Source organism: Pipistrellus hanaki (genome assembly GCF_964339955.1).
Source record: "Pipistrellus hanaki genome assembly, chromosome: 5".
Lineage (NCBI taxonomy): Eukaryota > Metazoa > Chordata > Mammalia > Chiroptera > Vespertilionidae > Pipistrellus > Pipistrellus hanaki.
The window spans coordinates 66,156,638-66,179,350 of NC_140507.1; the positions used below are offsets into that span (position 1 = coordinate 66,156,638).

Consider the following 22,713-nt stretch of genomic DNA (forward strand, 5'->3'; position numbering starts at 1 on the left):
CCACCCCTTTGTCACTCGTGGATATGGAAGGGTTCTAATCTGGTATGGTATCAATCAGGTGCACTGGCTCTGGAGCCTCCCATATGTTTAAAAGTCTGCCTGTGACCTGCCTAAGGATACCCGGTACAAGCTACAGAATGATTTTTAGATGGATACTACTTGTGTTGGCCCAGGAGGTGCCCAGGAGAGGCCATGCTGTGAGCCTTGGCAAGCTGCTGCTTGTGCTAGGACTCAAGCCACTTATCAAGAGGTATGGGAAAGATTTATTCCAAATGCTGCTTATTTAAAAGCTTTTAGGAAAATTTGAAATCTGAACCAAACATGCCATTCATATGGAAAAGCCACTGAAAACAGCTTGGATGAGGCAGGATCTCAGAAAATCACCAGGATGGAGCAAGCACTGTGGACCAAGTTGATGGAGACTCAGGTATGGTGCCTGCAGGGAAGGCTCCAGCACTTTTGTCTGGGAAAAAGCTGCCCTCAAGTTCTTGCCTTGATGTCATACAAGTTATTTTCTCCCTGTATCATTTCAAGTTTCTTTACCAACACTGCAGCTCAGAGAGAGTGATCCAAGTCAGTTCATGTGTAAACCCTTTCAGAGGAACTGCCTTGGACTCCAGCAGCTCCATGTCACTCAGCCACAATTCCCACTGGTTTTTACAGCCTGAAGTTATGGGGACTTCTTTTCCAGGCTCTAAATCCATGGTCTGGGGGCCTGCTATGTGGCTGGGATCCCATGCTCCACACAGGAGGTTTCTTCAGCTAAGATAACCCTCCCTATTAAAAACACATGACATGTGGTTATAAAACTAGCCCATTCCATTCTTCCACCCCTCCTACCCATCTCAATGTTCTTTCTTCTTTAACTCTCTAAATGTAAAACTTCCATTCAGCTAGTATCAGGAGGTTCTGAATGATGGTTGCTCTGTATCTTAGTTGTAATTTTGTTGTGGTGCAGTACCAGTGTTTACTCCATCTTGGTTCCTTAATTCTTCCAACACAGAAAGAATCTTAAAGGCTGTAAGAAAGACAGAAAGTTACCTAGAAGGGAGCTTCCCAGTGTACTGTGAGCAGATTTCTCAGTAGAAAGACTTCAAGCCAAAAGATGATGGCATAAAATATATAGAGGAATGAATCCACTACTCTACCCAGAAAGCCTATCACGCAAAGTTGAAGGTGAAATTAGAAGCTTTTGCAGATAGAAAAAAAAAACAATACTAAAAGTGTTAATTACCAAAGGGACTCTTGTAACAAGAAGAAATGAAGAGAGAGGGAGGAACACAGGCATAAAGAATAAAAATTTAAACAAATATGTACCTATCAATAAAAACCTTAAATGTAAATGTCTTAAATACTCCAATCTGAAAACATAGGCTACCTCAGTGGTCAGCAAAATGCGGCTATTGAGCCACATGTGGCTATTTGGCCCCTTGAGTTTTTAGCAAAGGCCAGTTTAGGAGTGCCCTGATTAAGTTAATAAGAAAGTACCTAATGCCGGGACCGGTTTGGCTCAGTGGATAGAGCGTCGGCCTGCGGACTGAAAGGTCCCGGGTTCGATTCCGGGCAAGGGCATGTACCTTGGTTGCGGGCACATCCCCAGTGGGAGCTGTGCAAGGGGCAGTTGATCGATGATTCTCTCTCGTCGATGTTTCTAACTCTCTATCCCTCTCTCTTCCTCTCTGTGAAAAATCAATAAAATATATTATAAAAAAAAAAAGTACACATTTGAAAGGATTCAATTTGTTCACTGTGATTTAAAAAAAAAAAAAAAAAAAAAAAAAGAATGTACCTAATGCCGAAACTGGTTTGGCTCAGTGGATAGAGCGTCGGCCTGCAGACTGAAGGGTCCCAGGTTCGATTCGGGTCAAGGGCATGTACCTTGGTTGCGGGCACATCCCCAGTAGGGGTGTGCAAGAGGCAGCTGATTGATGATTCTCCCTCATTGATGTTTCTAACTCTCCATTCCTCTCTCTTCCTCTCTGTAAAAAAAAATCAATAAAATATATTATTTAAAAAAAAAAAGAATGTACCTAACTATATAGATTAAGTTTAAAAATTTTGGCTCTCAAAAGAAATTTCAATCGTTCTATTGTTGATATTTGGCTCTGTTGACTAATGAGTTTGCTGACTACTGGGCTAGCTAAATGGATCAGAATAAAAGTTGGGCAGCAAAATATCAAACATCTCACGTAGCAAATTTTTCATTGATGCAATGCCTAAGGCAGGGGTGGGGAACATGTGGCCCATGGACAGTATAAGGTTTGTGAAATCATTTGGTTTGGCCCTACCAAGGCAACCACTGGCAGGATTCAAAATTCAATAAATCTAGGAGCTTTTTCATAGCAATATAAATTTATTATAAGTGAATTATATTAAGCAAATGAGGTTTTATATACATATATATCCAAATGGCCCTTGTCAGAAAAAAATGTTCCCAAACCTGGTTTAGGGCAAGAGAAACAACGGAAAAAATAAACAAATGGGACTATATCAAAATAAAAGCTCTGCACAACAAAAGAAACTAGCATCAAAGTGAAAAGGGAGAACATATTTGCCATTGATACATTTGATAAGGGGTTAATTTCCAAAATATATAAAGTACTCATTAAGCTCAACAAAAGGCAGGCAATCCAGTTAAAAATATAGGCAGAGATTCTATATAGGCAGTTCTCCAAAGAGGATATACAAATGGCAAAAAAGCATATCAAAAATGCTTAACATCACTATAATCATCAGAGAGATGCAAATTAAAACAACAATGGAATACCACCTCACACTTTCCTGACACAATAAATCAACAATAAATCAACAAACAAATGCTGATGAGGATGTGGAGAAAAAAGGATCCCCGGTACACTGCTGGTGAGAATGCAGATTAGTACAGCCACTATGGAAAACAGTGTGGAGTTGCCTCTAAAAGTTAAAAATGGAACTTCCACTTGACCCTGGGAGCCCAGTGGTAGGAATATATCCTAAGAACTCTGAAACACCATTCAGAAAGAATATATGTTCATAGCAGTGTTACTTACAATAGATAAGATCTGAAAACAGCTCAAATGCCCATCAGTAGATGAATGGATTTAAAAAACAAAAACAAAAAAAACCTGTGGTACATTGCCAGAGGCCAATTCCAGCTTGTCGTAATCGCAAGAGTTTCATCAAAAGGTTGATGGAACTTGGGGACTCAACAAGGGATGAGTCACATATGTTATTGCCTCTTGGAAATGGCTAATGGCATTTCCCCAAACCTGAAAAGGATGCATTAAATTGATTGATTGCTGCCAGACAGCTCAGGACATCATAATCTACATGTTATTTTCTCTTATTGGCTAAACGCCTGAACAGCCTCAGGCAATTCCCCAATCTGACAATGCTTATGTATGAAACCATACCCTTTGAAGTGTACAGCTCCACCATGCCTTAGACAATTTGTGTTAATAAAAAGCAAGGGGTCCGGAGACAAAGAGAACTTAGTTTCTTTAGCTAGGCTCCTCTGACCCCCAACGCCTTTCAAAATCATCTTTTGTCTCTGGATACTTATTTAAGTTATACACAGCCTTTCTCCAGATTGCTGAACTTTTCTTAATGCCAAAACAAGAACCTCAGCAGTGCATGTCCAGCACCGGGGAAACTTTTTTCTACCAGAGACCATTTGGATATTTACAACATCATACGGGCAGATGATACAAAATTAAAAATTAGCCTGCAATATTTGGAAGAGCATTTAATTAACTTACCCCTAATGCCTTGGCAGCACCAGATCAAATGATTTAGCAGGCCTTTGACAGTCTGCAGGTCAGACATTTCACACCCCTAATTTATACCATCAAATACTATGCAGCTGTATAAAAAAGAAGTATCTCTTATCCTTTAAGACAACATGGAGGAATCTAGTGAGTCTTATGCTAAGTGAAATAAGTCACTCAGAGAAAGACAAGTATCACATATATGTGAAATCTAATGAACAACATAAAATGACTAATAAAATATATACAGAGACATGGAAATATGGAACAGACAGAATCCTCAGAGAGAAGGGAGGGGGGTGAGGGAAGAGAGCAACCAAAGAACTTATAGGCAATATTTGCATAACCCATAGACACAGACAATAGTGGGCTGAAGGCCTGAGAGGGAACCGAAGTGGGGAGGAGAAGAGGTCAATGGGAATGAAGGGAACATCTGTAACACTTTCAAAAATGAAGATAAATTTTAAAATAAATAAAGAAAGAAATGTTTCATGCACTTAAAAGATCTTATCATTTTATTTGTCAATTATAGCTTAAGCTGAAAAACTAAAATAAAATTTAAAATGGCAATAAATACATATGTATCAACAATTGAATTTTTTTTTAAAAGAAAATTAAGGAACAAGCAGAGCAGAAAAAAACTCATAGATATAAAGAATATTTTGATGGTTTCCACATGTGAGAAGGATTGAGGGGTTTACTAAAAAAATGGTGAAGGGGTTAGGAAGTACAATTGGTAGTAACAGAATAGTTATGGGAATGTGAAGTACAGCGGAGGGATTATAGTTAATAATATTCTAACAACTATGCATGTATTTTATTAGATAGATCTGAGATTCATTGGGATAATTACTTGTAAGTTATATAAGGTCTATTCACTAGGCATATTCCTAACAATATATAATATTGTATGTCTATTGTAATTGAAAAATTTAAAAAATATTTGTAAAAATAATAAAAATAAAAAATTGAAAATAAAATGTACCCTAATGTATATAAAGAGCTTGGTGGCATCACAACCAAATGAGCAACCAATCACCATGACGTGCATGGAACAACTCTCAGTACCCTCTCTCCGCCAGCCCCCCCTATGGTGAGTGGCAGTGGCAGGCTGCTACACCAGGTGGCCATGAGCTTAGCAGAGCAATCATTCAGGTTGCAGGAAGTTTCCCAAAGGAGTCGTGGGGCAGGGGAGTGTCACAGAGCAGTTGCAGGGTCAGGAGCCTCACGGAGGAATGGTGGGGTGGGGAGAGTTTCCCAGAGCACACTGCAGCATGCTTCGCGAGACAGCAGCAAGCTTCACAGAGCAGTCAAGGGGCTGCAAGCATCGTGGAGCATTCTGGGGTGGGGAGCTTCACATAGCATTGCAGGGTGGCAGAGACAATGAGACAATGTGATGGAGGCCAGGCTAGGCCTAGGGACCCTAACCACACAAAATTTCATGTACTCTGCGCTTCTAGTATATCAATATTTATATTAAGTCATTAATTATAAATAGGAACTCATTCTCAAACATGACATATGTTCACCTTTCCAATAAGTCCATTTGTTTTATATATTTACTAGAGGCCTGGTACACAAAATGTGTGCACATAGCGGGGAGAGGGGGGGGAGGGGGCTCCCTTCAGCCCAGCCTGGACTCTCTCCAATGCTCGGGAGATATCCAACTGCTGGGACCGCTAGCACCTAACTGCTCACCTGCCTGTCTGCCTGATTGCCCCTAACTGACCCCTGCCAGCCTGATCAACTCTAATTGCCCCTGCCTCCCAGCTTGGTCACTCTTTACTTTCCCATTCGCTGGCCTGGTCACACCTTAGTACCCCCCCCCCATGGTGGCCTGGTCACCCAATAGTACCCCCCTGCCAACCTGGTTGCCCCCAACTGCCCTCTCCTTCCAGCCTGGTCACCCCAATTGCTGCCCACTGGCCCAGTCACCCCCAACTGCCCCCTCACTGGCCCGGTGACCCTCAACTGCCCCGTGCTGGCCCAGTTGCCTTCCTCTGCCAGCCTGGTTTCCCCTCACTGCCGCCCCTTCACTGGCCTGGTTACCCCATGCAGCTTGCTTGGTGAGTCATTGTTCAGTTGTTACTGTGAAGGTGTTGTGACCAATTTGCATATTGCCCTTTTATTAGTATAGATCAGGGGTCCTCAAACTTTTTAAAGTGGGGGCCAGATCACGGTCCCTCAGAGAGCTGGAGGGCCGGACTATATGAACTACTAATTCCTACTGTAACACCTCAGCTGCGCTCACTGCCCAAAGAACCTGGAGGGCCGGATCAGACTCCTCTGTGGGCCGCATGTGGCCCGCGGGCCGGAGTTTGAAGACCCTTGGAAATATTCACTGATATTGATGTAATTTAACAACAGTATCTTTAAAACATATGTATTATTCATCTAGGTTCAAAAGGGGTCAGTCTATGACCAACCATCATGTTTTCATACAGTCACACACTGCCTTGCAATTTCTCTTTCCTTAAATATGTTTTTATTGATATTTAGAGATAGAGAAAGGGAAAAGGAGAGAGACATAGAAGTAACAATGAGACAAATATTGCTCTGCTGTCTCATGCACACCCCTAACTGAAGATTGAACACACAAAGCAGACATTGAACCAGTTGTTCTCTTGGTGTATGGGATGGCACTCAACCAACTCAGCCACATGATCCAGGTTTCCTTTTTTTTTTTTTTAATAAATCTTTATTGCTCAGATTATTACAGTTGTTTCTCCTTTTTCCCCCATAGCTTTCTACCACCCAGTTCCCTCCCCACCCTCAACCCTTACCTTCCTCTCCCCTCATTGTCCTCATTCATAGGTGTACAATTTTAATCCAGTCTCTTCCTGCACCTCCCATAACCTTTTCCCCAGGATAATTATCAATCCACTCCCTTTCTTTGCCCCTGATTCTATTATATTCTCTAGTTTCATCTGTTCCTCAGATTTTTAATTCACTTGATTTTTAGATTCACCTGTTGATATATATGTATTTGATAATCATAATTTTTATCTTTTTTTTTTTCTTCTTCTTCTTCCTATTCTTAAATAATACTTTTCAGCATTTCATATAATACTGGTTTGGTGGTGATGAACTCCTTTAGCTTTTTCTTATCTGTGAAGCTCTTTATCTGCCCTTCAATTCTGAAAGATAACTTTGCTGGATACAGTAATCTTGGTTGTAGGTTCTCGTTATTCATCACTTTGAATATTTCTTGCCACTCTCTTCTGGCCTGCATAGTTTCTGTTGAGAAATCAGCTGACAATAGTATGTGTGCTCCTTTATAGGTAACTACCTGCTTTGCTCTTGCTGCTTTTAATATTCTCTCTTTGTCTGTTGCTCTTGGAATTTTAATTGTGATGTGTCTTGTTGTGGTCCTCTTTGGATTCCTTTTGTTTGGGGTTCTGTGTGCTTCCTGTAATTGTAAGTCTATTTCTTTCACCAGGTGGGGGAAGTTTTCTTTCACCATTTCTTCCAATAGGTTTTCAGTATCTTGCTCTCTCTCATCTTCTGGGACCCCCATAATTCTGATGTTGGTTCGCTTGAAGTTGTCCCAGAGGTTTCTTACACTATCTTCAACTTTCTGGATTCTCTTCTCCTCTTGCTTCTGCAGGGAAGTGTCCTCTGGCTCTTTGTGTTACAAATATTGACTTGATTCTTGAGATCTTCCGGTCTGTTTTTAGAACTCTGTATAATATTTTTTTATTTCAGTCATTGTATTCTTTATTTCTAGTTGATCCCTCTTCATATCCTCAAAGATCTCATTTATTTTATCAGTCTCTTCTAGGAAATTCTTGAAAAATATTGTGACCATGGTTTTGAACTCTATATACAGTCTGTTTTTCTCCTCCTTCTCTTTTGTTTGAGATCTATTTCCTTGTCTTGGCATTTTTGCTGCTTCCCAAATTTGGTAGAATCACTTTGTGTGTTTAGTGTCCTAGATGGCCCAGTGGGTCAGCCTCCCCAGTTACCTGAGGTAGACACTCTTGGTGCTTCCCTTTGTGGACTGCATGTACAGCCTTGTTGTAGTTAAGTCTTAATTGTTGTAGGTATCACTGGGAGGAATTGACCTTCAGGCCCATTGGATGTGAGTATCAACTGTGTCTACTCTGGGATACCTTCTGTATTGGAGACAATCTTATAGGATCAGATTTGCAAAACTGCAAATGCCTCTGTGCTCAGCTTGGATGGGGCGGAGTCTCAGGGCTGAGCTGACAGCCTTGGCTTGCAGTCAGCCCTGCCCTTGTGCACAAGCTTCAGACATCTGCCTTCTGCGGCTCCCCTGAGTTTCCATTTGTCTGTCTCAGATTCTCCGTGCAAGAGAGTGGGTGCCCCAGGTGCTCTCCAGGAATTGGGTTGCGTCTCTGTAGTAGTCTGGAGCTTCTGACACCTTCCGATATGGAGAGGCCACAGCAACCTCCTCGGTCAGACCTCTCTGCTTACACTCACTCATGCATGACTGTAGACTCTGCCCACTTTGGCTCCTTTCTCCTCCAGTATCCCAGTCTCTGAGTCTCCAGATGCCTGAACTCCACCCTTTGAACCTGAATCCACAGAGTTTCAGCCAGGGTTGGGAAAATCTGTCTCTTGAATGTGTCTCTTATGAGAGTAGTTGAAATCTAGTGTCGTCTCACACCAACCACTAGATATACTAGTTTCTGGATCTCCAGTGGAGAGCAGTTAAGCTATTGTCTAGGCCACCCAGCAGGAGCTACCGCAAGAACTACAGTTTTCTCCTGTTTGCTTGAGACTTTGCAGTTTTGTTGTTGGAGCTACAGTTTATTTCTTTAAGCTGCCATAATACAGGCCATTTATATGCAAAAGCAGCTGTGCCATGCCTAGGCTGGTCTGTAGAATGTGCAGGCTGGGCCTCAGGATGGGGCAGGATCTCAGGATGCCACTACACTGGGGCATAGCTAACAGCAATGGCTGCAATCAGCCTTCTCTGCCTTTCCCTGTGTCCAAGACACTGCGTTTCCAAGTCCCCACATCCCTGTAATCGAGCCCAGTAAACAATGATTGCTGTTCTCACCTTTGCAAGAGAGTCACCCTCACTTTCAGACCAGATGGCCAATAGACAAGCTTCTCCCCATAGGCGTCTGGGTCCCCCATATGACCCCAGAAACTGGATTTCAAAGTGATCAGGAGCTTGTTTCCCTTCGGGTTGAAAAAAAACCTCACACCCAGTTGCCCTCCAGCAGGCCGAATTGCGTGCCTCTGTACTTAGGATCCTCAGCTTTTCAGCACTGGCACTCCTATCTCTTCCAGCCACCCTTCCCATGGTTTTGGGTGATTTATTTCCTATATATTAGTATTAATTTTAAAGTTGTTGTGTGAGGCGGCAGAGCAGTGGTTTACCTATACTACCATCTTGGTTTCTCCTTGCTTTAAGATTTCTTAAGGGCAAATGCAATCAATATTCTGAGTCATGTCTTCAGTCCAACACTAATCCATATTAACTCTTATGTTTCTCTTTATCCTCCACATTGGCCTTCCCATAACTGCCAACCCTGTCTCTACTCTTCTTTTTATTTTCTCTTCCAGTGTACACCCATGGTCTGAGCCTGCCAGAACACCAAGCTCAGAGGGAACAGTGATGCTTCCTACCTGTCCTATTTTGCTCTCACCACAATCTGTGTAGGATGATTCCATAATGGCTGAGAGTAAGGCCCTGGTGTGTGTGAGGAACATTCTGCTGCTACGGTGGCTTGCGGTGATTCTGTTCTCATATGGATGGTTCCAGGTAGCATACTCCCAACGTGATGGTCCCCCAGAAGTGGTGATTCCCTTGAAGGTAACAGGCACTGGATTTGGCATGAAGAATAAAGATTGGCTCGCTTACAGAATGCATTTTGGGGGCCAAATCAGGTCATACACATGAAGGTCAACAAGCATTTTCTATCCAGAAACTTGCGAGTGCATACCCACACAGACCAAGGCGCTCTCCTTGAGGACCAGCCATTTGTCCAGAATGACTGCTACTATAAGGGTTATGTGGAGGTAGTCCCAGAATCCCTGGTTGCTATCAGTACCTGTTTGTGAGGTTTTCAGGGAATATTACAGGCAAATGACATTGTTTATGAAATAGAGCCCAAGGCACTTTCTACCACATTTGAGCATTTCATACATAAAGTGGACAGGGAGGAGACACAATGGCCACCTATGAGATGTGGAGTAAGAGATGAAGGAATTGCAGGGCAACTGAAATTTCAAGACAGTGCTAATTTCACTTTGATGCAGAGTTATTATGAAGGCTGGTGGACGCACAGGCAGATTCTTGAACTGGCCGTGGTGGTGGACCACACTTGCTATCTTCATCACCAAAGTAATGTCACAGCTGTACAGTATAAAGTACTACTTGTGCTCAATGCAGTATATTAGTTTCTGAGTCCACTAGATGTTGATGTGGTTTTAATGGGAATTGAGGTCTGGACTGCTAACTACCCACTTTCAATAGAAAAAATAGAGAAGCTGCTGCCAGATTTTTGCAATTGGAAGAAAACCAGCTTGAGTAACCGCATTCCCCATGATATTGTACATCTTTTGGTAAAGCGTTCCTTCGGTATTAGTCTTGGCTTAGCCTATATAAAAAGTGTATGTAGAAACACTTTAAATTCATGACCAATGATCTGTATGATTTTGCATAGATCATGTCACATGAGATGGGTCATAATTTGGGAATGTATCATGATGAAACAACTTGTACATGTGGACATAAAAACTACATGATGGCTCCAGCAAAAGTAAGTGCAACTAGACTCAGCAACTGCAGCTATGCTAACTTCATGGACTGGATGGGCTTCGTGGCAAGGCGAAATTGTATGTATATATCATCAGTTAGAGGGAACATCTTCACACCTGCACAGTGTGGGAATAGTGTGGTTGAAGAAGGAGAAGAGTGTGACTGTGGCGCTTTACAATTGTGTATGAAAGATCCGTGCTGTGAGTCCAACTGCACTCTCAGGCCTGGGGCTGCTTGTGCTTTTGGGCTTTGTTGCAAAGACTGCCAGATCCTGCCAACAGGTGAAGTTTGTAGACAAGAGGAAAATGACTGTGATCTCCCAGAGTGGTGCAATGGGACCTCCCACGATTGTCCAGAGGATGTGTACATGCAGAACGGGGTGTCATGCAAGGGTGGTGGCTACTGCTATGAAAAGCGATGCAATAACCGTGAAGAGCAGTGCAGGAACATTTTTGGCAAAGAGGCCAAGAATGCAGATCAGAGTTGTTACACAGAAATGAATACCCGAGGTGACCGTTTTGGGAACTGTGGTTTAGTGAACACTAAATACGTAAAATGTAGCATCTCAGATATCTTGTGTGGGAAGATTCAGTGTGAAAATGTGATAGAACTTCCCCATCTGATAAATCATTCTACTGTGCATTGGGCTCACATCAATGACTTCACCTGCTGGGGTACCGACTACCACTTTGGGATGACCATACCTGACATTGGTGATGTGAAAGATGGGACAGAGTGTGGGGCAGAACATGTCTGCACCGAGAGGAAGTGTGTCCATTGGTCGCTTCTGTTAAATTTTTGTTCACCTGAGACCTGCAATATGAGAGGAATCTGCAACAACAGACAGCACTGCCATTGCAACTATGATTGGGATCCTCCCTTCTGCCTGGAAGAAGGTAGTGGAGGTAGTAATGATAGTGGGCCACCCCCTCAGGAAAAAAAATTGATATTAGGCAAAAGAACCATTACCTGCAACTGCTTTGGTTGATTCCTTTATTTCTTTTATTATACTTCTTAGTTTTGGGTTTTGTCTTATGGAGAACAGATAAGTGTAAGGAGTAGAATGTGTCATCTTCAGGTGAGTAAGAAGAGCAAAATGTCAAGATTTTACCTAAGGAAAAAACAGCAAGACATCCCAATTCCACCTAAGGAAGAACAATAAAATGTTCTACTGCATTTTAGAAAGAAAAGCAACAATTTACAGTTTCAAAAAAGAAACCAAATTGTATCCAGTCTCCCATGTACTAAGTTTTATACTCCTGGCTGTAGAAATGTTACAGAATATGTCACAGACCATTGACCTAATTGCTGTGAATCATAATTATTTCAGATGATAAAACACTGGCCATTAAACTTTATTAAAATATCCTAATTGCTAGAATACTGCAATTTTGCATTATTTTGAGTAGTGTTAGTGTTCAATTGTTCATGGAATTAGTCCCTTTGTGTTTCCTGAGCAAAGGTACAGCCAATGTGTAATGTGTATTTGTCTTTGCAATTGTGTCACAATTCTTACCATCCTTGCCACTTGTACTCTGCTTTGTCACACAGGAAATGCAAACATACAAATTAAATGTTTTCTTTGCCAGTCCTCTCATTATTAGTTTCTGCAATAGTTGGTAAAATGGAGAAATGTTTGATTATTATTCATGCCAGCCTTGCCTCATTAGCTGCTCTAATCTTTACAAAGATAGTAACTTTCAGGCTGCCATTATGAGTACATACAATAAGGGGAGGGCAAAAGTAGGTTTATAGTTTTCAGCCCACAAGAGTTTATTTTTTATCATGTATAAATTATTAGAGACCCAGGGCATCAATTTGTGCACAGATGGGGTCCCTAGGTCTGGCTGGTGATGAGAGCCATCATACCCAGTCCCTGTGGAGGGGATAGGGGCCAGGTAGCCAGGGGGCAGGAGGGACTAAGGGAGGTTAGCGGCTGGTCGGGGGAAGGAGACAATCGGGGCCAGTGTCCAATGACAAGGGACCAAGGGAGGTTCTGCTGGCCCAAATCAGGGCCATCTGGGCCAACTGGCTGGAGAGATCATGGGAGGTTGGGTGGTCAGAGGAGGTTGGCAGTGGGAACCCACTAACCACCTAGTCATCTGGGGGGAAGGGCCATGGGAGGCTGGCCACCCAAAGGAGGTTTCTGTAGGAGCGCACTGACCACCAGTGGGCAGCTCCTGCATTACATGTCTGCCCCCTAGTGATCAGTGCACCTCTTAGTGACTGGTCGACCAGTAGTTCAGTTGTTAGGTCATTTGGTTGTAATAGTCGCTTAGGATTTTATCCTATACTAATGGCCTGGTGTGTGAAATTTGTGCATAGGGGAAAAGGGTGGTTCCCTCAGCCCAGCCTGCACCCTCTACAATTGGTCCTAAATTGGCAATGGGACTTCCCTCTCACAATCTGGGACCACTGGCTTCCTAACCACTCACCTCCTGCCTACCTGATTACCCCTAACTGCCTCTGCCTGCCTGCCTGATCACCCCTAACTCCCTTCCCCTGCTGGACTGATCTCACCACCTAGTGCTCTCCCCTGCCAGCCTGATCTCACCCTCAACTGCCCTTCCCTGCTGGGCTGGTTACTCCCAAGTATCCTCCCTGATGGCCTGGTTGCCCAACAACTGTGTCCTCCCTCTCCTGCGAGACTGATCTCACCCCCAATGGCTCTCCCCTGTTGGCCTGATCTCACCCTGAACTGCCCTCCCATGTTGGCCTGATCATGCCTCCAACTGTCCTATCCTGATGGCCTGATCTTGACCCCAAATGCCCTCCCTGCTGGTCTGATCACCCTAACTGTCTCTGCCTGGGCTCCCACAATCATGACTTTATCTAGAAGGAAGTCAGACATTTGGAAGATTACTAGTTGACCCAGTCTAATTAGCATATTACCCTTTTAGTAGTATAGATAGATTATATAGGATAGAATTACTTAAATGGAAGTGGGGGGAGTCCTTTTCAGTAGGAGGATATGCTCTTGGCAGACAAAAATACATAATCCTTATATCTGTACTGATAGCAAGCCATATGCACTGTACTGCCAAACTAGTCATTAAAAAATTAACCACTTTCTTACACCTTATACCAACAGCTGTTGCCCTTAAAACCCTTCCTCATCTCCCAACTTAGGTTCTGCCTTTGCAGTTCACTCGGATTTGGTTCTGATTGCTCAATTTCTATGCAAGTCAGAATCAAATGCTCTGCCTCCTAGACAGCCATTAGCTCCTCCAGTTTATCCAGATTTTATTATGATTGGTCTGTTTCTAGGCCAGTCAGCATCTCCAGGCCTATCTCTGGGCGTAATCAAATAGTGGGGCTGATCAGCAGCCCCCTCAGAGCCCTGCAAGGAAATGACACACAGCTGTTGGAGACACCCAGAAAGAGAGAGAGAGGCATGGGCTGATCAACAGCTGCCATGGAGGCTGGGAATTAGACCCTGCCTCTCTCTCCACACTTCTCTCTGGGCATGATCAGAAGACTCTTAAGCCTTCAGTGCTTGGTCACTGAGCCTGCAAAGGCAAGAGTCAGTTGCTGTGGTGACCCAGCACTGACTGCAGGACTGACTTCCTGTGTTTGGTCAAGCCTTCAGTCATTACAGACTCTGGGTTTTTATATATTAAGATAATAGACAGCTAATGTGCAAATAGTCATCACACCCTCACACTTTCACATGTGCCCTTGCACCCTAGCACCAGATCTGCTCATACACTCAACACTGTAGACAGAGGAATGTTGACCAGCCAGGCACAAATGAGCTTGTGAGAGAGGAATGGGGAATAGCCAAGCTGTGGCCCAGGAGAGAAGCATGCTGCCTATTCCATGGTCCCAGCAACCAGCAGCTGTGCCTGCAGCCTGAGAGAGGGACAAGGTGCCTGCCCCATGGTCCTGAGTGCTTGTGGCTGTGGCCCAGGCAAAGCCACCCTCTAATGGTCCCCTGAGCTGCAGCTGGTCTGGGAAAAGCTGGCCTGGTTCCTGGGTGAGGAGGCCTGTTCAGAGGGAGGAAATTCTGATATCGGGTTCCTGCTTACAGCCAGGGGGAAAAATCCTTGGTGCTCAAGGCACAAGCAGTTAGTGGCGATTAGGCCAGCAAGGCAGCAGTTAGGTGCAATCAGGCCGGGAGGCAAAGGGAATAGGGATGATCAGGAAGGCAGACAGGAAAGTGGTTAGGAGACAGTGGTCCTGGATTGCTAGAAGCAGTCAGTCATTCCCTGAGAGGTCCCGGATTGGAGAGGGTACAAGCTAGGCTTAGGAACCAATGTACATAAATTTCATGCACCATGCCTCTAGTTTATATAGACTAGAGGCCTGATGCCTGAAATCCATACAATGGACTTGCCCTTCACAACCCGGGATTCCTCAGCCAGCCCTACCAGCCCCAGGCCAGCCTTGGCAGCCCCAGATGTACCAGCCAGCCCCAGCAGCCCCTAGCAGCCCTGGCTGGACCTCACAGCTCTTTGAAGCCTGGCCAGCCACCAGAGCCCCTAGCAGGTCGAGCTGGCCATCACAGCTCATTGCAGCCCTGGCCAGCCCTCAGAGCTCTTGTAGTTAGACATCCCATGAGGGAACCCAGATTGGAGAGGATGAAGCCAGGTTGAGGGACACTTCCCCCTCCGCCCCATGCACAAATTTCATGCACTGGGTCTCTAGTCCTAAATAAAAAAGAGCTAATACGTTAATTAGACTGAACAGTAGAACAACTGTCCAGACGACCTTTCAGATGCTCGTCCTGATGACCTTCCTGATGAAGCTCGGGTTGTGAACGCTGGCAGGTCCCTCACAATCCAAGACTGCTGGCTTGTAGCTGCTCAGTTGCCTGCCTGACTGCCCCTAACTGCCCCCGCCCCCCCGGACAGCTTGATCAACTCTAATTGTCTCTGCCTGCCAGCTTGGTCACTCCTAACTTGCCCATTCGCTGGCCTAGTCACACCTTAGTGCCCCACATGCTGCCTACTCACACCTTAGTGTCCCACATGCTGGCCTGGTCACCCAATAGTGCCCCCCTGCCAGCCTCATTGCCCCAACTGTCCTCTATTTCCAGCCTGCTAACCCCAATTGCTGCCCACAGGCCCGGTCACCCCCAACTGCCCCCTCACTGGCCCAGTGACCCTCATTGGCCCTGTTCTGGCCCAGTTGCCCCCACACCAGCCTGATCACCCCAAACTCTGCATCTTCACTGGCCTGGTCACCCCTCACTATCCCCCGCTGCCAGCCTGGTTTCCCCTCACTGCCACCCCTGCCGGTCTGGTTGCGCCATGCATCTTGCTTGGTGAGTCATTGTTCAGTTGTTACTGTGAGAGTGTTGTGACCTATTTGCATATTGCCCTTTTATTAGTACAGATTATAAAAATACTCACTCCGCCGAGACCGGTTTGGCTCAATGGATAGAGCGTCGGCTTGGGGACTGAAGGGACTCTGGTTCGATTCCGGTCAAGGGCTTGTACCTTGGTTGCGGGCATATCTCCAGTAGGGGGTGTGCAAGAGGCAGCTGATCCATGACTCTCTCTCATCGATGTTTCTAGCTTTCTATCTCTCTCCTTTCCTCTCTGTACAAAATCAATAAAATATATTTAAAATAAAATATTAACTCATATAGATGTAGCTAAACAACAGTATCTTTAAAACCTATGTATTATTCATCTAGGTTCAAAAGAGGTCAATCTATGACCAAACATCATGTTTTCATACAGGCACACACAGCCTTGCAATTTCTCTTTCTTTAAAAATGTTTTTATTGATATTTAGAGATAGAGGAAGGGAAAAGGACAGAGACATAGAACTAACAATGAGACAAATATTGCTCTGCTATCTCATGCACACCCTTAACTGAAGATTGAACCCACAACCCAGACATTGAACCAATTGTTCTCTAAGTGTATGGGATGGCACTCAACCAACTCAGCCACATGATCCAGGTTGCCTTAAGATTTCTTAAGGGCAAATGCAATCAATATTCTGAGTCATGTCTTCAGTCCAACACTAATCCATATTAACTCTTATGTTTCTCTTTCTCCTCCACATTGGCCTTCCCATAACTGCCAACCCTGTCTCTACTCTTCTTTTTATTTTCTCTTCCAGTGTGCACCCATGGTCTGAGCCTGCCAGAACACCCAGCTCAGAGGGAACAGTGATGCTTCCTACCTGTCCTCTTTTGCTCTCACCAGAGTCTGTGTAGGGTGGCTCCATAATGGCTGTGAGTAAGGCCCTGGTGTGTGTGAGCAACATTCTGCTGCTACTGTGGCTTGGAGTGATTCTGTTCTCATATGGATGGTTCCAGGTTGCGTACTCCCAACGTTATGGTCCCCCAGAAGTGGTGATTCCCTTGAAGGTAACAGGCACTGGATTTGGCATGAAGAATAAAGATTGGATCTCTTACAGAATGCATTTTGGGGGCCAAAATCAGGTCATACACATGAAGGTCAACAAGCATTTTCTATCCAGACACTTGCAAGTGTTTACCTACACAGACCGAGGCGCTCTCCTTGAGGACCAGCCATTTGTCCAGAATGACTGCTACTATCACGGTTATGTGGAGGGAGACCCAAAATCCCTGGTTGCTATCAGTACCTGCTTGGGAGGTTTTCAGGGAATATTACAGGCAAATGACATTGTTTATGAAATAGAGCCCAAAGCACTTTCTACCACATTTGAGCATTTCATATATAAAGTGGACAGGGAGAAGACACAGTGGCCACCTATGAGATGTGCAGTAACAGATGAAGAAATTGCACGACAACTGAAGTTTCAAGAGACTGTTAATTTCACTTTGATGCAGAGTGAGTATGAAGGCTGGTGGACCCACAGGCGGATTCTTGAACTGGCAGTGGTGGTGGACCACATTCGCTATCTTCATCACCAAAGTAATGTCACAGCTGTGCAGTATGAAGTACTACTTGTGCTCAATGCAGTTCATCAGTTATTAAGTCCACTAGATGTTGATGTGGTTTTAATGGGAATTGAGATCTGGACTGCAAATAACCCATTTCCAATAGATAATTTAGAGACTCTCCTGGAGGAATTTTGCAAATGGACGAAAACCAGCTTCAATAACCGCATTCCAAATGATGTTGTCCATCTTTTTGTAAAGCATCACTATGGTGTTGATTTTGGCTTAGCCTATATAAAAGGCGTATGTAGAAGTGGAAATTGTGGAGTTGATAGTTTCATGACCAATGATCTGAATGATTTGGCATCCATCGTGTCACATGAGCTGGGTCATAATTTGGGAATGGATCATGATGCAGAAACTTGTACATGTGGACAACAAACCTGCCTAATGGCTGCAGATAAAGCAGTTGGAACTACATTCAGCAACTGCAGCTATGCTGACTTCATGAACATGATGGGCTACCTGGCAGGGCGAAATTGTATGTACAGGTCATCAGATAAAGGGAACATCTTCACACCTGCACAGTGTGGGAATAGTGTGGTTGAAGAAGGAGAAGAATGTGACTGTGGCGCTTTACAATTGTGTATGAAAGATCCGTGCTGTGAGTCCAACTGCACTCTCAGGCCTGGGGCTGCTTGTGCTTTTGGGCTTTGTTGCAAAGACTGCCAGATCCTGCCAACTGGTGAAGTTTGTAGACAAGAGGAAAATGACTGTGATCTCCCAGAGTGGTGCAATGGGACCTCCCACCATTGTCCAGAGGATGTGTACTTGCAGAACGGGGTATCATGCAAGGACGGTGGCTACTGCTATGAAAAAAGATGCAATAACCGTGAAGAGCAGTGCAGGAACATTTTTGGCAAAGAGGCCAAGAATGCAGATCAGAGCTGCTACACAGAAATGAACATCCTAGGTGACCGTTTTGGGAACTGTGGTGTAAGAAAAGCTAAATACGTAAGATGTAGCATCTCAGATACCTTGTGTGGGAGGATTCAGTGTGAAAATGTGATAGAACTTCCCCATCTGATAAATCATTCTACTGTGCATTGGGCTCGCATCAATGACTTCACCTGCTGGGGTACCGACTACCACTTTGGGATGACCATACCTGACATTGGTGATGTGAAAGATGGGACAGAGTGTGGGGCAGAACATGTCTGCATCGAGAGGAAGTGTGTCAATAGGTCGCTTCTGTTAAATTTTTGTTCACCTGAGACCTGCAATATGAGAGGAGTCTGCAACAACAGACAGCACTGCCATTGCAACTATGAGTGGGATCCTCCCTTCTGCCTAGAAAAAGGCAGTGGAGGTAGTAATGATAGTGGGCCACCCCCTCAGAAAAAAAAAAATGATATTAGGCAAAAGAACCATTACCTGCAACTACTCTGGATGATTCCTTTATTTCTTTTATTATGCTTCTTAATTTTGGGTTTTGTCTTATGGAGGAGAACAGATAAGAGTAAAGAGAAGAATGTGTCATCTTCAGATGAGCACAAAGAGCAAAATATCAAGACTTTACCTAACGAAAAACAGCAGGACATCCCAATTCCATCTAAGGAAGAACAATGAAATGTTCTACTGCATTTTAAAAAGAAAAGTTACAATTTACAGTTTCAAAAAAGAAACCAAATTGTATCCAGTCTCCCATGTACTAAGTTTTATTCTCCGGGCTGTAGAAATGTTACAGAATATTTCACAGACCATTGACCTAATTGCTGTGAATCATAATTATTTCAGATGATAAAACACTGGCCATTAAACAATTATTAAAATATCCTAATTCCTAGAATACTGCTATTTTGCATTATTTTGAGTAGTGTTAGTGTTCAATTGTTCATGGAATTAGTCCCTTTGTGTTTCCTGAGCAAAGGTACAGCCAATGGGTAATGTGTATTTGTCTTTGCAATTGTGTCACAATTCTTACCATCCTTGCCACTTGTACTCTGCTTTGTCACACAGGAAATGCAAACATACAAATTAAATGTCTTCTTTGCCAGTCCTCTCATTTTTAGTTTCTGCAATAGTTGGTAACCTGGAGAAATGTTTGATTATTATTCATGCCAGCCTTGCCTCATTAGCTGCTCTAAACATTACAAAGATAGTAACTTTCAGCCTGTCCTTTATGTGTACATACAATACAGGGCAGGGCAAAAGTAGGTTTATAATTTTCAGCAAGAAGAGTTTATTTTTTATCATGTGTAAATTATTAGAGACCCAGGGCATTAATTGGTGCACAGATGGGGTCTCTAGGCCTGGCTGTTGATGAGAGCCATCATACCCAGTCCCTGTGGAGGGGATAGGGGCCAGCTAGCCAGGGGGCAGGAGGGACTAGGGGAGGTTAGCAGCTGGTGGGGGGAAGGAGACAATCGGGGCCAGTGGCTAAGGACAACGGACCGAGGGAGGTTCTGCTGGCCTCAATTAGGACCATCAGGGCCAGCTAGGGGAGAGACCATGGGAGGTTGGGTGGTCATAGGAGGTAAGCAGTGGGAGCACATTGACCACCTGGTCATCTGGGGGGAAGGGCCATGGGAGGCTGGCCATCCACTGGAGGTTGAATTTAGGAGCTCACTGACCACCAGTGGGCAGCTCCTGCATTACATGTCTGCCCCCTAGTGATCAGTGCACCTCTTAGTGACTGGTCGACCAGTAGTTCAGTTGTTAGGTCATTTGGTTGTAATAGTCGCTTAGGATTTTATCCTATACTAATGGCCTGGTGTGTGAAATTTGTGCATAGGGGAAAAGGGTGGCTCCCTCAGCCCAGCCTGCACCCTCTACAATTGGGCCTAAATTGGCAATGGGACTTCCCTCTCACAATCTGGGACCACTGGCTTCCTAACCACTCACCTCCTGCCTACCTGATTACCCCTAACTGCCTCTGCCTGCCTGCCTGATCACCCCTAACTCCCTTCCCCTGCTGGACTGATCTCACCACCAACTGCTCTCCCCTGCCAGCCTGATCTCACCCTCAACTGCCCTCCCCTGCTGGCCTGGTTACTCCCAAGTATCCTCCCTGATGGCCTGGTTGCCCACCAACTGTGTCCCCCTTCTCCTGTGAGACTGATCTCACCCCCAATGGCTCTCCCCTGTTGGCCTGATCTCACCCTGAACTGCCCTCCCATGTTGGCCTGATCATGCCTCCAACTGTCCTATCCTGATGGCCTGATCTTGACCCCAAATGCCCTCCCTGCTGGTCTGATCACCCTAACTGTCTCTGCCTGGGCTCCCACAACCATGATTTTATCTAGAAGGATGTCAGACATCTGGAAGATTACCAGTTGACCCAGTCTAATTAGCATATTACCCTTTTAGTAGTATAGATAGATTATATAGGATAGAATTACTTAAATGGAAGTGAGGGGAGTCTTTTTCAGCAGGAGGATATGCTCTTGGCAGACAAAAATACATAATCCTTATATCTGTACTGATAGCCAGCCATATGCACTATACTGCCAAACTAGTCATTAAAAAATTAACCACTTTCTTACACCTTATACCAAACAGCTGTTGCCCTTAAAACCCTTCCTCATCTCCCAACTTAGGTTCTGCCTTTGCAGTTCACTCGAATTTGGTTCTGATTGCTCAATTGCTATGCAAGTCAGAATCAAAAGCTCTGCCTCCTAGGCAGCCATTGGCTCCTCCAGTTTATCTAGTTTTATTATAATTGGTCTGTTTCTATGCCAGTCAGCATCTCCAGGCCTATCTCTGGGCGTAATCAAATAGTGGGGCTGATCAGCAGCCCCCTCAGAGCCCTGCGAGGAAATGACACACAGCTGTTGGAGATACCCAGAAAGAGAGAGAGAGGCATGGGCTGATCAACAGCTGCCATGGAGGCTGGGAATTAGACCATGCCTCTCTCTCCACACTTCTCTCTGGGCATGATCAGAAGCCCCCTCAGCCTTCAGTGCTTGGTCACTGAGCCTGCAAAGGCAAGAGTCAGTTGCTGTGGTGACCCAGCACTGACTGCAGGACTGACTTCCTGTGTTTGGTCAAGCCTTCAGTCATTACAGACCCTGGGTTTTTATATAATAAGATAATAAAGAGCTAATGTGCAAATAGTCATCACACCCTCACACTTTCACATGTGCCCTTGCACTCTAGCACCAGAACTGCTCATACACTCAACACTGTTGACAGAGGAATGTTGACCAGCCAGGCACAAATGAGCTTGTGAGAGAGGAATGGGGAATAGCCAAGCTGTGGCCCAGAAGAGAAGCATGCTACCTACCCCGTAGTCTCAACCACCAGCAACTGTGCCTGCAGCCTGAGAGAGGGGCAAGCTGCCTGTCTCACGGTCCTGAGTCCTCGTGGTTGTGGCCGAGGCAATGCCACCCTCTAATGGTCCCCTGAGCTGCAGCTGGTCTGGGCAAAGCTGGCCTGGTTCCTGGGTGAGGGGGCCTGTTCAGAGGGAGGAAATTCTGATCTTGAGTTCCTGCTTACAGCCAGGGGGAAAAATCCTTGGTGCTCAAGGCACAGGTAGTTAGGGGTGATTACGCCATAAAGGCAGCAGTTAGGTGCAATCAGGCAGGGAGGCAAAGGGAATAGGAATGATCAGGAAGGCAGACAGGAAAGTGGTTAGGAGACAGTGGTCCTGGATTGCTAGAAGCAGTCAGTCATTCCCTGAGAGGTCCTGGATTAAAGAGGGTGCTAGCTGGACTGAGGACCCAATGTACATAAATTTCATGCACCATGCCTCTAGTTTATAGAGACTAGAGGCCTGATGCCTGAAATCCATACAATGGCCTTGCCCCTCACAGCCCAGGATTCCTCAGCCAGCCCTACCAGCCCCAGGCCAGCCTTGGCAGCCCCAAATGATCCAGCCAGCCCCAGCAGCCCCTAGCAGCCCTGGTTGGAACTCACAGGTCCTTGCAGCCTGGCCAGCCACCAGAGCCCCTAGCAGGTCGAGCTGGCCATCACAGCTCATTGCAGCCCTGGCCAGCCCTCACAGCCCTCGTAATTAGACATCCCATGAGGGAACCAAGATTGGAAAGGATGTAGCCAGGTTGAGAGATACTTCCCCCTCCGCCCCATGCACAAATTTCATGCACTGGGTCTCTAGTCCTATATAAAAAAAGAGCTAATATGTTAATTAGACTGAACAGTAGAACAACTGTCCAGACGACCTTTCAGATGCTCGTCCTGATGACCTTCCTGATGAAGCTCGGGTTGTGAGCGCTGGCAGGTCCCCTCACAATCCAAGACTGCTGTCTTGTAGCTGCTCAGCAGCCTGCCTGCCGGCCTGATTGCCCCTAACTGCCCGCCCCCCTGACAGCCTGATCAACTCTAATTGCCTCTGCCTGCCAGCTTGGTCACTGCTAACTTTCCCGTTCACTGTCCTAGTCACACCTTAG

At 45.1% G+C, this 22,713-nt stretch overlaps 2 protein-coding genes across 2 annotated transcripts; both read left to right on the forward strand.

Moving 5' to 3' along the window:
- Positions 1–388: 388 nt before the first annotated feature.
- On the forward strand, positions 389–11,470 carry LOC311623316 (disintegrin and metalloproteinase domain-containing protein 20-like; the record flags this gene model as incomplete). The annotated part of the gene is given in 7 exon segments (XM_084885325.1): positions 389–427; positions 9,382–9,598; positions 9,601–9,779; positions 9,783–10,118; positions 10,122–10,353; positions 10,356–10,384; positions 10,388–11,470. Coding segments are annotated over 7 exon segments (2,115 nt in total).
- A 75-nt stretch (positions 11,471–11,545) lies between these two features.
- Positions 11,546–18,934, forward strand: LOC311623317 (disintegrin and metalloproteinase domain-containing protein 20-like; the record flags this gene model as incomplete). Its single annotated transcript, XM_084885326.1, has 2 exons — positions 11,546–11,560; positions 16,655–18,934. The coding sequence occupies 2 exons, from the start codon at positions 11,546–11,548 to the stop codon at positions 18,932–18,934; spliced, it is 2,295 nt and encodes a 764-aa protein (XP_084741452.1).
- Between the last annotated feature and the right edge of the window lie 3,779 nt (positions 18,935–22,713).